At 37.5% G+C, this 15,940-nt stretch overlaps 1 protein-coding gene across 1 annotated transcript; it reads right to left on the reverse strand.

Moving 5' to 3' along the window:
• Positions 1–878: 878 nt before the first annotated feature.
• On the reverse strand, positions 879–10,238 carry swi5 (SWI5 homologous recombination repair protein). The gene is made up of 5 exons (XM_041811521.1): positions 10,073–10,238; positions 8,114–8,162; positions 7,922–8,025; positions 7,631–7,725; positions 879–1,301 (listed from the first exon to the last, which is right to left on the reverse strand). The coding sequence occupies exons 1-5, from the start codon at positions 10,168–10,170 to the stop codon at positions 1,237–1,239; spliced, it is 411 nt and encodes a 136-aa protein (XP_041667455.1). The 5' UTR covers positions 10,171–10,238; the 3' UTR covers positions 879–1,236.
• Positions 10,239–15,940: the final 5,702 nt, after the last annotated feature.

Consider the following 15,940-nt stretch of genomic DNA (forward strand, 5'->3'; position numbering starts at 1 on the left):
AAAAACTAAAATAGAGCAATGCAGCTAGCAACAATAAGTCTTCTTTTAAATAACTTAAAGAGATTGACATTTTACACAGTGGTCATCGCAGCAGTGTGTCATGTCATGAAGTTTATTGCATAATCTAGGAAGATTACAAAAGACCCATTGTACACACGTGTGCAGGGTTGAGAACGGTTATTTCCCTAGAGAGCTCAAATACTCAGCAGACACACTGTAAGATAGTAGAGATTCAAAGTTCAGGATAAGAACATGGGTTGAGCTTTGACCTGTTAAGAGATACAAGTGTCCATACACTTGATCAAACACATTTTTATGTGAGGAACAGACACCCACCAACACAGTTGACCAGAGTGTAACTGGGGCTGTGAAGCTCCGCTGCTGCTATCAGTCAAAGAAGGTGCTTTATCAGTAGTTTTCAGACAGATAACGACACACCCAGAGTATTATGTCACTAAACTGTTTTCTGCTTAGTGGGTAACTTTTATTATCTTTTCTGTACATAAACCAACCACTTTAGCCAAGCAGAGCACAATTTGAGTTTTTTTTTCATCAAAGTAAGTCTGTTTCCAAACCTGTTTTGTCGTTAAACGTTTCAATGGCCCAGTGAAGGCAGACAGGAAACTGTAAATGAGCATGTCAGTTGCTTAATATCCTTTCAGCCTCCACTAAGACTTTTAAGAAGCAGGAGGGCTGAACATGACCTGATTTTTTTTTACTGTAACTTAAATAAGTGTGAAGAAAATAGCAAAAACTGAACTTGTATTGTGATACTTCTTGAAATAATCAAACAATTCATATGCAACTTTTTTTGAATTTCTCTAGTGGATTTAAATGCAGCAATAAAAGTGAAACAATGTTGTTTAAGGTAGTATTAGTGCATTATTTATTAAATATCATTTTCAGAAAGCAATGTTATAAAGACATATGCACATATTTTACAATTCCCTCTTAGCATCCCCTCTTTTCCTACAAACTAAGTTTGCATATGCTTTCCCAGTCGATTTAAATAAGCTCAAATGTCAAAACAAACCTTTATTACCTTTATAGAGTCACAGTAGTGTTTAACTCAACAACTAAGGTAAGTAAAAGCTTTTTCTACATCATAGTTTTGTGTCACAACTCAAAGGTAATGATTTGACCTTTTCGCCCCCACTCCTTGTTCCTCTTCTCCCAGTCTGTAAACCCATTCTCACCGCTGTATTTGCATATATTTTCTCCAGCCCAGTTTTATTTTCAGTCATCGAGCTCCAGACCAAAGTGGCTGTAAAGATCCCGAGTGGTGGTCCCCCTCAGAGCAGCTGCAAAACATAGAAAAGTGAGGGTGAGGGACCTCTAGCAGATTACAGAAGGGTCAGTTCCCCCTCGCCTGCTTTTCAAACAATCTCAGAAAACACTGAACAGACAGAGATACCAGTGCCAAAGAAACTGATCACTGTAAACAAAAGGCATGGACCATGGACCATATATTAAGATGGACAGAGCAATAGCTGCCTGGGAGTGAAGTAGTGAGGTTCCAAACTGAATAATTTCTCATTTGATTAAATGCAAATTATGATTTCATTTAGCAGACTATTCCAATACCAAGTAAATACAGCCTTTAAACCAACTTCACATTGCAGCAATGCTAAGTTGCTAATGTTAGCACAGCTAGCACTGCTGTCCTTTGATTCTCTTTGCAGGTTAACATCCACATCCTGAATTTTGTCACTCAATGCTTTGGCTATATGTGAGTATAATCTGACACAGCCTCTGGAAAACTTTATATGCATTTTCTTTATCAAAATTGTGCTAAACCACGCTGATTCCTATGAAATGCTATCCGTGCTAGCAGTTAGCGGGTGTTTGTATTAGATTAAAGAGCACTTTGGCAGCAAGACAGTAGTCAATGAGAACAACAAAAGTGGTTACTAGTGGCAGTTGGCTGTGTTATTGTGTAGACAGACTTAACTGCTTAGCCGGCTAATTGTGTTCACCCCGGGACAGGGAAGCCAATGTAACAGTTAAATTGAATCTAAGAGCAGCTCTATCTTAACTGCTATATTAATAATTGTCCTCTCTATTTCATCATCATCCCAACTGCTAAAGCCACAATGTTACAATGTCATTTAGCAGATGCTTTTATCCAAAGTGGTGTACATTTGAGAGCAAGAACAACACAAGCAAAGATCTAGACTAGAAGAAACAACATCAGTAAATGCCACAAAGTGCTTCAAGTCCAATTGGACACAGGTGCTGCCATGCAGTATTAAAGGCAAAGCACATAATATATACAAGTTTTTTTTTTTTTTTTTTTTTTTTTATGGACATCAACAATGAAACAACCAAAATGTGAGATCTCTCATCATCACCAACCATTAAATTGTTTCACAACAACTAATGACCAAAGTACCAAGCGCTGGGTCACTCAAAAAGAGCTGGGCATAAAAATCCCAGAAGTAGAACAGTGTGAGCCAGCTGTAGTTGGGAGACTCATTCTATCACTGGGGACAACAGTGGAGAATAGTCTAGCTAAGTGCATTGTGTTCTCTAAAGAGCTGGGTCTTTAGCTTTCTCTTGAAAGTAGAGAGGGACTCTGCCAATCGAATAGAGTTGGGTAATTCATTCCACTATTTAGGGACAACAGAAGAGAAGAGTCGAGCTAGGGACTTAGGAGCCTGATGTGCTGGAAGTACCAGGCGCCTTTCGCTGGCAGAACATAGTGGCGAGAAGGAGTGTAGACCTGGAAGAGAGACTCCAGGTAAACAGGAGCAGTTTTGATTGCTGCTTTGTAAGCTATGATTAGAGTTTTGAATTTAATGAGAGCCACAACTGGAAGCCAGTTTAGAGAGATGAAAAGAGGAGTGACATGAGCTCTCTTGGGTTGGTTGAAGCTAATACTACATGTTCTGTCTTCAATCAGTTATGATTGTCACTGCTAATTCTTCACATATTGCTACTGTCATTACTGACTTTAAAGCTATATCCTGCAAAATGGAAGAGGCTGTAATTCTATGGCCACAACACTTGTGACCCATTTGTTGTTTTACTGTTTCTCTTGTCCCTCTTTCTGCTTTTCCCTCTTCTCTCATCCTGCTTATCCTCTACCTCCCACCCTCCAAACCCTGTCAAACCCAGGCACTTAAAAATACAAATCTGCATTCACACTTGTAGCAGACCAGTGATTCCTGCTGCACAGCAGAGTGGTGAGAGAGATATTAGGCCTTAAATAGATTTTCTCTACCCTGAGATTTTTAATGACAGACTTAATGATCTGTATGGCGCCCTGTTCAAATAACACAAGTATTTTCTGGCCTCAAGTTATGCTACACGCTTGAAGCGATGCCTGAGTACCAGTGCTTCCAGCGCAAACGTGGAGGTGGACTTTTAAGTGCATTTATCCTTAATTATGACAGAATTGTACATATTTATTAAAGTTACTATGGCAGGGTCCTTAAAACCAGTCAATCTCAACTGGTGGATTACACAGCTGTTAACGGTGAGTTGCAAATGTGTGCCTGGAAAAAAAGAGCATGGTGGCAAAAAGTATGACATGTGTGAGCCCTCAGTAGACATAAATCCTGACATTCTATTTTACTCTGTTTAAGCATGGTAACGGGTAAATTATAATGTTTTATTAGTATTTCAACCCAATTCATTTCTTGCATAACAAAGCTGCTTCCTCCATGTTAATGAGGAAAATCCTCAAGATGTCTGGAAAATTGGCAAAAAGAAACAAATTGTAATTTAAGAGATGGGGATTTAGATGTGTTTTTTTTAAATCTGTACTTTTCTGCAGTTAAATGTATTTTGTTGTATCTAAAATGATCTAAACTGCAAAGATTTTCATTTAATTTGGTCATGATTTGTAACCTCGGAAATGAGAAACAGCTTCAGATTGATGTGAGGTGGCCAGTACAAAGGAGTCAGGATCGTAGCTCGTTTTTCTCCACAGAAAGGTGTAAATACTGTCAACTATCTTCTGGATTAAATTAGATCAAAGAAAATACTGTAGATGCTTGACTAAAAGGAAAGAATAAAATGTAAGGGCTTTATATGGAACCAAACTGCATTAAATATAGGTGAGTTTTTGACAACTAACATTAGACAAAAAAACTTTAAGAGTGAAGGTGACTAAAATATATATTTATATTTAATCTAAGGACTAAGACAAAATTTAAGATAGCTGCAAAAATTAACATTGCCACAGAAAGAATGGTTGATCATGGTAATGGTTATTAAAAGTGACTAGGTTTGGGGCACAGGTGGCCGAGTAGTTTAAGGCATGCCCCATCTATGCGGACGGCCCAGGTTCGAATCCGGCCTGAGGCCCTTCACCACATCTCTCCCCCACCCTCGTCCCTGTTTCCAACTCTATCCATTATCCTCCTCTATCAAATAAAGGTACAAAAATGCCCAAAATAAACCTTAAAAAAAAAAAAAAAAGAACAAGTAACCAGGTTTGTGCTTATCATCTTTATCTTGCTCTCCACTTCATACGAGGGAGCCTTTTCATCAATGTTTGGCAATCCTTTGCTCTTTCCTCTCCACCAAATATGGCCACTTAAAAAAACATGTTGGTGATGCTGCCTTTATTTTGGATAGGACAGCTGAAATGCACCACATAGCGCCAGGATCAGGATTCGGTCCTTGAGGACTGTAGCCTCTGTATCTGGATGCTTGTTCTACCAGATGAGCTAAATTGGCGCCCCAAATATGCTCACTTTTGCTTTCATAAAACAGAAACGATGGCAACAAAAAGGAAAAACTCTAGGCATCGAAAAAACTGAGTGTCAAAACGGAGGCTGCACTCATTATTTTGCAGACTCAGAACTTGTTATAGTACAATTTGAGAGGCACGTTTCCTTTCATAATTGCACTCATCCTGCCCTGACATTTTATAAGATTAGAGTTTAAAAAGTTATGCAACTAAATGGGATGCTAATTTCAGACTGATTTATCAACAGGAAAAAGCTAGGAAATATAGGAATGATAAGGATTATTTAATGCAGAAGTATTTGCTGGTGTCCTCATAAAAACTTTCATAATACAGGAACAAAGACTTCAAACTCTTAAGGCAATTCTGCTATCACTGCAACACACTGGTGTGAAATATCCTCAAGTGATGGAAACTTTAAAGAGCTGCACACACTAAGGAGGACTTTTTAAATAGATGTGACAATGACGTTAACAGACAGACGGACATGGTAAGAGACAAAGGGATTGTTGTTTAAAGAGGGTACTGCAGGGCATCTCCTCTTGTCTGCCCTCTCTATAGCCTGCCCACCCATCTCCTCCCTCTGAGAGACAGAGCACACAGTAAAACAGCTACTCAGTGTTTAAGTGTACACTCTCTGAGAAAGTGCGTATAAGAGAGAGGATGATGGCACGTGTACATATTAGACAGCTGTGTATGTGTGAGTGTATGCATGCGTCTGCATGACAGACAAGATATTGTATTTATGTGTGTCTGTGTTTGTGAGCACTGTGAAAGAGTGCCATTGTGCCAGAGTGGAAACGCCACCTCCATTCACTAAGAGGTCATTATCATCCTGACAGTCCACTGTACTGAGAGAGGAGGATTTAAAGGGATAGCAAGTGCTTAAACCTCAAATGACACATTGAAATGACAGCCAAGCATCTGAGGAGTTATCTCTGTTTCAGCACCAAAAATGAGCCTGTAAATGACAAAGTAGGTTAAAAGTCTTGTTTGTTATGACACACACAGACCATAATGTGACTTGGCTGTGATTCACCAAACTCCCCCTCTCAAACCGCGTGAAATATGTGAACTTCTCCACATTTACTTGACCTCATGCAGTTGCAGCACAGTCACAAAGATATTTTAAGCACACTCAAATGAATAGTAAACTTTCACTCATTTATTAGAAGTTATTCAGCCAAAAATGACTATTTTTGAATCCGATTATGTATGACAAGTCTGTTGATCAATTTGAGATGACTCAGCACTGAAAGGTAAAGGATTTCCACTGTCCACTTTATTTAACCTTAATTATAACCAAGCAGGCTCCAAATACGAGCAATACTTAAACTGATGGCATTCCAAGTGTTAATCTAACAAGGGACGAATCTTTTATAGGCTCACCAGTAAAATCTAAAGGCAAACATAAGTGTTGTGTAAATACTGTTTAAAGTCAAATGAAAGACTGGCTCTAGATTTTGAGTCAGCTCAGAGGAAAGTGGTATATTGTCTCTGTCGTCACCTAGTGGTTGGTTGTGGAACCACAGTCAAAATCAATCTCAGTATATCTCAGTGAGAAATGTTTAAATAACTTGACCGGAAATTTTATCACAACTAAGAAAAGCCATGACCCACCTGCAAAAATTAAACTTCAATTTTACTTGTTTCCATTGAGAATACCCCAACATAAAAGGCCTACATAAACTTGTTTTTGACAAAAGATCTATGTATAAACTATCCATTCTAATGAAGCCTTATTAGGGCCACTTAAGGAAAAAAGTACGAGTATCCAGGGATTAAAAAAGAAGAAAAACAAAACAACTCTCAAGTTTAAAGTCATAAATCCATGAGAGAAAAAATAAAATTTTTGACTTCAAATGTTTTGAACTAAAATTTATAATTTCTTATTAAAAAGTTGAAATTTTTAAAGTCAAACTACTGTTTTCCATTTAGTTTCATTTCATTTTTTATCTTTACTCTGTGCTAAATATATGAATCTACAAACTTGATATTTATGGGTTTCTTGTGTCAAAATGAAAGACTTTTTAATCTCAGAATTTCCAGTATTTCTTGTAAATTAGCTGCTTTTTAAACTCTCTGACTTTGTTTTCTTGCAAATATATGACTTTATAATCTCAAATATATCAATAAAAAATGCCTTTTTCCTCAAAAATTAACAGATCCTATTTAAAGAGAAACTCAGGCACTCTAAACATGAAAAAAATGAGGAAGACTCTTCTAGGGTGGCTCTAATACACCGTCATTATGTTTCTAATCTTGATTTTTTTTAAACATATGTACATCTTATTTTGACATCAGAGCAGACAGGGCTCCAAGTTTACAACATAGGAAGGATTTTTATTGATCCCCTACTAGGGGAAATTTGGTAATGCAACAATCCTCAATATAAAAATAGATCTCATCTCATACGAACATTTGGCTACTGTTGACATAGTTTTATGTGTGATTTATGCCTTTGTTTAAAATCTGGTCACACAAGCTAACAGTTAGTTTAATTTTGTCAAAGTCACAGCAGAAAAACATGCATTTTTGTAAGCCCCATTTCTCTGGATACTGGTTCACACAACTTGTGTAAACATGAGTCATACAGACAATCAGACAGCTTATTTTACTCACATTCATGGTTAACTTAATCTTACATAAGTTTTTTTATATGTTTATGTGTCTACAGTCCTTCACGATAGTAAAATATCTCACCCGTCAAAGTTGTACCTGCTCATGAAGGAAGCCAATGCTAACAGAGATAGTAGAGGGTACAACTAACATGACAGTACTGGTAATAATTCACGTTTTTCCAACTTTAAACACAACAACACAACATAGTAATTATTGCTTATATTGGTCTTGTAAATTTTTCAAACCCTGACTATTTTAGTGTGCCGCTGAATATTACAGCAAAAAAAGTGTATTGAAATGTATTTCTTTTACCTAAGCGCCCAAGTAGTGACTGTCCAATGTCTTTGATGTCATTGTATTCATGCAGCATATCAATATGATGCTCCAGCTCCTCCACTCTGTATCCCCTGAAGAAGCAACACAGAACCCACAAAAGCAGGATTGTGACATCCTCATAACAAGGCATCTTTCACAGGGATACTGGCATCAATTTTTATTCTCATACCACAATGAAAAACTACCCCATTAATGGTGTGCTCTTAACTTCAGCTGGCACCATTCGAGTTTGACATGAAATACAAAAATACCCACAGCTGTACTCACTCAGCCTCCAGCTGTGCTATCTCAGCGTCCAGCTGCTCTTTTCTTCTCTTTAGCTCTGCCACCTCCTCTGCAGGGCTAACTTTAGCACTCTCAGTTACTTGAAGCTGTCGGGCGCAAAACATACAAAGATGATAATGGAGAGCACATAAGGCACTACAGATAGATGTACAGACAGAGCGGGGCTTTGCTTACAGGCGATTTGAAGTTGGAGTGTACTCTCTTAAACTTTGAGAATGGAGTTCTAGGGAGGAGGAGGAGAGACAAACTTTTGTTAATGACAAAGTAAGTTTGAAATGTTAAGAAAAGAAGTGTGTGCATACATTAAAATCAAGCCTAAGTGTAATTTCTGTTAACGTTATCTCACATAAAGACTTTTCTTGTAGTAAGGAATGTTCATCATGTGTTTTTTATGCTTTACAAAAAGTTCACATAAAGAATTCAAACCTCACATATTATGAAGTCATGTCTTCAAAACAAACATATTCAAATGTAGCACCCTCTCTTCTTTTAACAACAGTCTGTAAACATCTGGGAAGAGAGGAGACCAGTTGCTGGAGTAGTTGTAGAGGGGGTGGGAGGTGGGGTGCATGCTGTCCCATTCTTCTTCTGATGTAGCGTTCTAGCTGCTCAACAGTTCTGGGTCTTCTTTGCTGGATTTTTAGGATGATGATATTTTCTGTGATGAAATGTTTGGATTGCAGGCAGGCCAGTTCAGTACCTGGACTCTTGTGAAGCCATGCTGTTGTGATGGATGTTGTATGTGGTTTAGCATTGTCATTGTCTTCCTGAAAATGATTTTATCTGGATGGGAGCATATGCTGCTCCAAAACCCTATATACCTTTCAGTCTTAACAGCTGCTTTCCAGGTATGTAAGCTTCCCAAGCCATAGGCACTAATGCAACCAATCAGAGATGCAGGCTTTTGAACTGTGCGCTGATAACAAGCTGGATGCTCACTCTACTCTTTCGTCTTCAGGACACAGCATCCATGGTTTCCGAAGATAATTTCAAATTTTGATTAATCTGACAAAAGAACAGTTTTCCATTTTGCCTCAGTCTATTTTAAATGAGCCTTGGCTCAGAGAAGACAGTGCTGAATTTGGTTCCTGTTCATATATGGCTTCTTCTTTGCATGATACAGTTTTAACTTGCATTTGTGGATGGCACAACATACTGTGTTGACAGACAGTGACTTCTGGAAATGTTCCTGAGTCCATGCAGTGATTTCCAAAACAGAATCGTGGCTGTTTGCATACTGACCTTCAGACCTGTCCCTTGCACACAGAGATTTCTCCAGATTCTCTCAATCTTTTGATGATATTGTGTTCTGTAGATGGTGGGATAATCAAAGTCTATGTATTTCAATAATGAGGAACATTTTTCTGGAGCTGTTTCACAGTATTTCTACGCAGTTTTGATCATGTGGTGAACCTTTGCACATCTTTACTTCTGAAAGACTCTGCGTCTCTAAAATGCTCCTTGTAGACCTCGTAATGTAACTGACCTGTAGGAATTAACCTCATTAGATGCAACATGCTCCTCCAGCTGGTTTTAATTAGCACCAATTAATTTTCCTGCCTTTTGTTGCCCCATCCCCACCTTTTTGGGCTGAGTTGCTGCCATTAAACTCAGAATGAGATACAGTTTTTTCATGAAATAGTAAAATGTCTCAGTTTCATCTGATATTCCGTTTTTGTTCTAGTGTGAATAATACTAGTTTATAACTACTTTTTGGGATATGGGGTTGTAAAAAATATTTAGACGTGTGTTTTTCCCACATACAGTACAAGTTAGTCAGATACAGTATTGCATACTTTATTTCTGAGGTTATTCTTCTAACATTTTTTTTCGTTTCAAAGGCTCTAGGGCCCGAATATGAACAAACTATGAGTTAAAGAGCGTTGACTCACCTAATATCATGGCTCACTCACATAAAAATCAATATAGTCACATAAACACTGTTTAAATTACAGCATATATCGTTACATGAGACTTTAACTCATTATACAGCGAAACAGGACAATAGAGGGGTAAATGTACCCCATTAAAGATGACAACTAAACATCACGTCCTAAAATAATCTTGGCAGATGTGGGAGTATCATTTAGCAGCGGGCTAGCAGCGTAAATAGCATTTGGGCTAAAAATGAACCTTTTCAGAGCTCCTTTCTTCAAGTCGTTGCCTTCGGGCGTAGAAACCTGGTAGTTATCCGTACTACGGTGCGTTTCAACGAGCTGCTCTGTGTTCATAGTGGCTTAAATGTTTTATAATGTGCCAAAGTCATTTATCTGTTGCAGTCAGAGGAGTGTAGGGAAGAAGGCGGAAGTTTGCATTTCGCGGCTGCTGGTAAACAGACTCATACTGAAAGCGGATTGGTTCTTGAAACCGAGAGGCGGGACTAGACCATTTTGGTCATCCTGTGAAAGATGGCGCCGTTGGTCCCTCCCATCTGATCTAACATCTCGACCTGCTAGTTTTTTTTTGTTCAAAACTTAAGACAAGTTGTTTTGAAGAAAAAAATTAAATCAAATTTGTCAAAGCTAGTCGACATGTTGACCTCTTCTTTCGAGGGTCTTGAATCAAAAGTCTTGTAAACATTCTAACCATTTTCCCAAATTTCTATGAAAATACCGAAAAACTACCCTTTAACTTCCAATCAAACTCTCCAAAAGATACAAACATATCCCCATTTTTTCACGAATATACTTGAAAATGGACAAAAATGTCCATGACAAATCCAGAAATTTTTATTTCAAAGCCAAACATTTCAAGCAAATTTCTTAAACTTAAGTTGTCATCCCCAAAAAATTCTAATGGCAAGTTTTATATTAATGCTGTTGGAAGGCCAAGATGTAATGTCCATGTGTAGCCTACATGCTGGGTCTTAGGAGATTAAACCATAGTATGAGTAGCATGGTATCAAGGTGAAAGTACCACAGAACAGGTAATACATCATAGTATATGTTCATGTTCATGAAATAAATCATGTGTATTGCCAGAAATGTCATGGTTCATTCATAAAAAAAGTTGTGCTATGCCTCCAATAGAAGTTGTGCCCCAGGCATTTGCATGTTAGATTAAGTGATAGACAGATAAATAGAACCCAATAGGACTGCAAAATTAAGTAATAATGTGCAATATTGAGATTACGATATGTAACTCATAAATGGTATCATAAGCCTACTTGCATAGCTATTAAGGAAAATGCAGAAAATAAAGAGAGTTTGAAAGTGATTATTTCTCAGCTCAACGCATTTAAATATTAAGCAGCACAATAAAATACAAAACCTGAGGTTTTTACAGTACTGCTTTCAAAATGACAATGTTTTCCAAAAAATAAAATATTTTTAAAATAAGGGTTCTTCTAAAAAGTGCTATAGTGGCACTATTGTATTTATACACAATTAATTGCAGCCCTTTGTGCAATTATGTAATTGCACAGCCTGCCGTTGTAATTGCAGCTGTGATTAGATTATTTGTATGGAATACAGTAACACACAATTTCTTTTTTTTACTATATTAATAGGGTTTTTATCATTTATTTTTATTATATTTATACATCAATTTCAAATCTCTATTCATCATGTTATAATGGGACTCAATTAATGTCAAGACGTTTCTGAGTATCACAAAATATCTTTGTTTTTCTCAGTTTTAATGATTATTTTCTAGTTCTGAATGAGGCAAACTCATTGGATTAAGTTTTAATATATAACAAAAATCAGTGCAATCAAGGACAGATGTGAAACCATTATATAATCCAGGGAAAAGTAGTAAGGGCTATGCACCACAGTAATATGTGAGTTACTATGATATACATGGTACCTTTCTGTGGTACCATACCATGGTATGCATCACTGTACCTTACATATTACTGTAGTAGGCTCTATAGTAACATCTGAACAGTGTTCATTTTGTCCATATTTCAATTTCAAAAAAACTTTTTATTTTTAGTCACATTTTGGTCATTTTCACTCTCAAAAGTTTAAGTCTGATTTTAGTTGAAAAAAAAAGTAGCCTAATTGAAGTTGATAAAACATTCTTGTTTTTACTTATTTTCAATGGAGTTATTTTCTTTTAATGATTTTCTTAGCTATATAGTCATAAATGTAAATACTGTATATACATAAATACTGTTTTTCTGTTATATCAATAAAGTTAACCTCTCTTATGCTACAGGTTCCCTTTAAATGTGTCCACTAACCTTGTAAGACCATCAGATGGTGCCAAAGCACCATTGAAACTGACTTCTTTATTTCAGCCCCTTCATATCACTGTTGATTCCACCTCACAGCACTCATATTCAGACCATCTCTCTGCTGTGTCTGTAACAACCCACACACTTGTTGACAAAGAAGAATATTGCATAATGAGGGAACAATGTTGCATCTAAACTCAGGCTAATCTGATCTGCTCATCAAAGCCACTGGGCTGCATGGCTCCAATCCACCAGTGGTCTAAATGTGCATCAGTGATGGATTAACCAAGCGAAAGGTCACATTCAATCCACAAAAACAAAAACACATTCTTTTAAGCATCAGCACAGTTCACTGGGTAAACATTAAAGACAGAGCAATAGAGAAAAATTAGCAGGCAAACACACTAGTGGAGAGAGAAATGGATTGAGATGACATGTGTATCCAGGGGAGTTTGCATTGGTGTGTGCAGGATATAAAATCAAGTCCATTCTGCTTTATGCCCGCAGAATTCATTGTTTATTTATTAGTTGTTATACAGAGACAGAGAGAGGTGGGGAATGAAAAATTCAGACAGGAGGCATGGCCTGTCTCTTTTTAGAAATCGCAAGATTACACACACTGGGCAGTAATGGCTCCTGCATGCAGCTGAGAGAGAGAGAGAGAGAGAGAGAGAGAGAGAGAGAGAAGGAGTCAGAGAGAGCGGGAGAGAGAGGAGGAGTGATTTGTGGTAGATAGCTTGTTCTCCACATCTCTGACACAGCAAGAAGCATATGTGCTTCATCTGAAAGGCTGCTGTTCATCTTTTGTACATCAGAGTTAATTTAGGACACAAAGTCACGTGCTGAATATGTAAGATTGAACAAAACCTCCTGGAGAAATGGCAAGAATTATTTTTAAATTTCACAGTAAACCTGGTTAAAGCAAGGAACTTTAGACTTTGTTAAAAAATCAACTTCATTCATAAATAAAGTCTGGCAGTCACATTCATGAAATAACCACACAGCAAACATTACAGACTTATAAATACAGTATAAAGAGAAAAAGGTCAGAGACCTAATCTGAGACTGAATTATGTATAGACCCTTTAGACCCTTTTTAGAGGTATTTATATAAATGGTGGTTCAATTTATTTTCGTAAGCTTTGGTTAAAGCTAAGTTAGCTGCGTGGATAGCATATCTAATTAGCTTTCATAGCTACTTTGTGAGCTTAGCTTTAGCTACATATGTTAGCCATGTAGCTCCTTGAGCTAAAGCTAAGTTGGCTTTAGCAACCTGAGCTTTAGTAAATGTAGCTGAAGCTAACTTAGCTACATTACCTTTATAACTACATAATGCATAAAGATAATGCAGCTACATAGCTTACATACTAGCTGCTTTGTGAGTTTAATTTAAGCTGTGTTAGCTACATCACTCTGTTATCTAAAGCTAAGTTAGCTTTAGCAATGTAGCTTTAATGTATGTAGCTAAAACTAACTTGGCTATGTAGATAATGTAGATAAGTAGTTATGAAGCTGCATTGTGAGCCAAGTTTTTGCTATGTTAGCTAGGTAGCTCTGTTAGTGATATCTAAGTGAGCTTAAACAATGTGAGCTTTAGCAAACATAACCAAAGCAAACTTAGCTACGTAGATTATGTAGATACGTAGCTTACAAAGCTGCTCTGTGAGCTTAGCTTTAGCTATGTTAACTCCATAGCTCTGTTATCTATAGCTGAGTTAGCTTTAGCAATGTGAGCTTTAGAAATTGAAGATAAAGCTTACTTAGCTACATAGATATGTAGCCTTTGAAGCTGCTTTGTGAGATTATCTTAAGCTTCGTCAGCTATGTGCTTGCTGCTTTAAAATGTTTTCATGGAGATTTTTTACTGCTAGCGACTATTTACTACTATTTAATGTTATGTAATCAGGTTTTGCAGGTCAAGTTCGTAACTTTAACTTTTGGTATCCTAACCCTTACCTTAACCCCTCACTAAGCCTAAATGGCAGTTTAAAATCAGACTTTAATTAAAAATAACATTTCACCATGTATTTCTGCTCTGAGATATGCAGCCAGACTGTCTTGGCTTTTCTAGTTGTCTGACTACCCATATGTTTTTAAACTGAAGGTCACACCTCCCTGTTCACACCCTTTCACTCCACACTGATGGCAGAGGTTGATTTAGAGAATTGGCCATCAGTACTAGCAAATACCTTTTGAATGCATCTGTACCCATCAACACACCACAGACAAAGCAACTGGGGTTAAGTGCTTGTGACTGCAGGGTTGTTGGACTGAACCCATGTGCAACATGTGCTCCTGGAGGACACCACTAGAGGGCACACCAGAGATCTCAGGCAGTGTACAACTACCAAATGTGTGGGATGTAAACTATAAACACAGAGACATAAAAGTGAAATTCTGAGATCACAATTCAATTTATTGTATCACCAATAATGAATAGTAACATCAGATCAGCTCAGACTGATGACCTGTGGTCAGAATGAACTTTGATTCTACAACATGTTACTCTTCGCATGGACGTAGTTTTTCTGGCGTTTTGATTTAGATACCATGCTTACCAGTATGTATTGAGTAGCGTATTCGAAGATGTTGTCGATACAGCTGCTGATAAAAAAACAGAGCAGTGCTATGATGTAGAAACAGTCAATCCAGTCTCTGATGGTCTCATCTGATGGTCTCAGAATCATCAGTATGAATTTAATGCTGTTCAAAAACAGATAAAAACTCTCCCAGGAGCTCTAATTTTATGGAAATAAACGAAAGATGTACTATTGCCTTTAGTTTGCCTAGCTTTCTCCTGCTGCAGACTGCATGTTTTATGCAATATGTGTGTGAAAGTAATGTATTCTGTATACGTGCTGTAATTGAACATTGTGTTGTTTACAGAAAGTGGCAGCAGTGGTTGTTCAGGCTGTATATAACTCTAATTAAAGGCAGTCAAGTGTGCAGATGGATGGGGGTATAATTTGATGCGTGCAAGCTTTAGGCCTTCTTTCATGGCAGACATTTTGACTTGTCCTTGTAGAAAAAGAACAACTGTCACTTATAACAAGAGTAATGGGTCTATTTTTCTGCGTAAGTCATGTCAGTGTGACAGTGAGTCAGCAAGCACAACCTGAGACTGAGGCAGCTAAATGCAATTCCGCCATAATTAAGCTTATTATTACAAAGCGCCTCGGTGTGCCTGGATAAAGGAGCTGATGCTTTTCTTGAACATTGAAAAATCAAATATATTCTTATAGAAAGATGCAATGAACATTTGGGTAAGAAATAGCAAACTTCCATCACTTTTATATCTTACTTGTCTGCTTTACATCCCCCATGAGACAGAACAGTTTGATAAAGTCTATGAATATGAATCCACTGTCTTTCCCTTATATACCCTACTATACTTGAGGATTTGAATAAAGATTTATGTGCCATATAGAAGCAGTAGAAGAATAAGAATGAGATGTTTTTAAATTATTCCTGAAGGGGAAATTCAGTTTCACCCTCTGTTGTTGAACATACTAAACACACACATAGGCTGGAATATATATGCACATGCTGGAGCAGGATCTTATAGATATGCACTGATGGAGAGGTATCAAAGTGAGGCCTGCTGCTCATGAGGGAGCACCGTCTGGGGGTTCTGGTGCCCTTGCCCAAGGGTAACTTGGCTGTTCTTTGGAAGTAAAGTCTAGCTACCAATCCAATTCCAGACTACATCAGACAGGGTCCTAAAGTGGCAAACCTTCCTGTTTCCAATATACTGTATACAGTGCCTTTTAAAAGCTTCATCTCCTTAGATGTTTTACCTTTTTACTGATTTTATGATTAGA

The sequence above is a fragment of the Cheilinus undulatus genome, linkage group 17, assembly GCF_018320785.1.
Source record: "Cheilinus undulatus linkage group 17, ASM1832078v1, whole genome shotgun sequence".
NCBI classification, from domain to species: Eukaryota; Metazoa; Chordata; class Actinopteri; order Labriformes; family Labridae; genus Cheilinus; species Cheilinus undulatus.

Excerpts from the sequence above, each read along its gene's own strand:
- swi5 (XM_041811521.1), bottom strand. The coding sequence starts at position 10,170 with ATGAACACAGAGCAGCTCGTTGAAACGCACCGTAGTACGGATAACTAC. Across the intron at positions 8,163-10,072 it reads AAGAAAGGAGCTCTGAAAAG|AACTCCATTCTCAAAGTTTA; the intron begins GTTCATTTTTAG and ends CCTCCTCCCTAG. Across the intron at positions 8,026-8,113 it reads ACTCCAACTTCAAATCGCCT|CTTCAAGTAACTGAGAGTGC; the intron begins GTAAGCAAAGCC and ends TGCGCCCGACAG.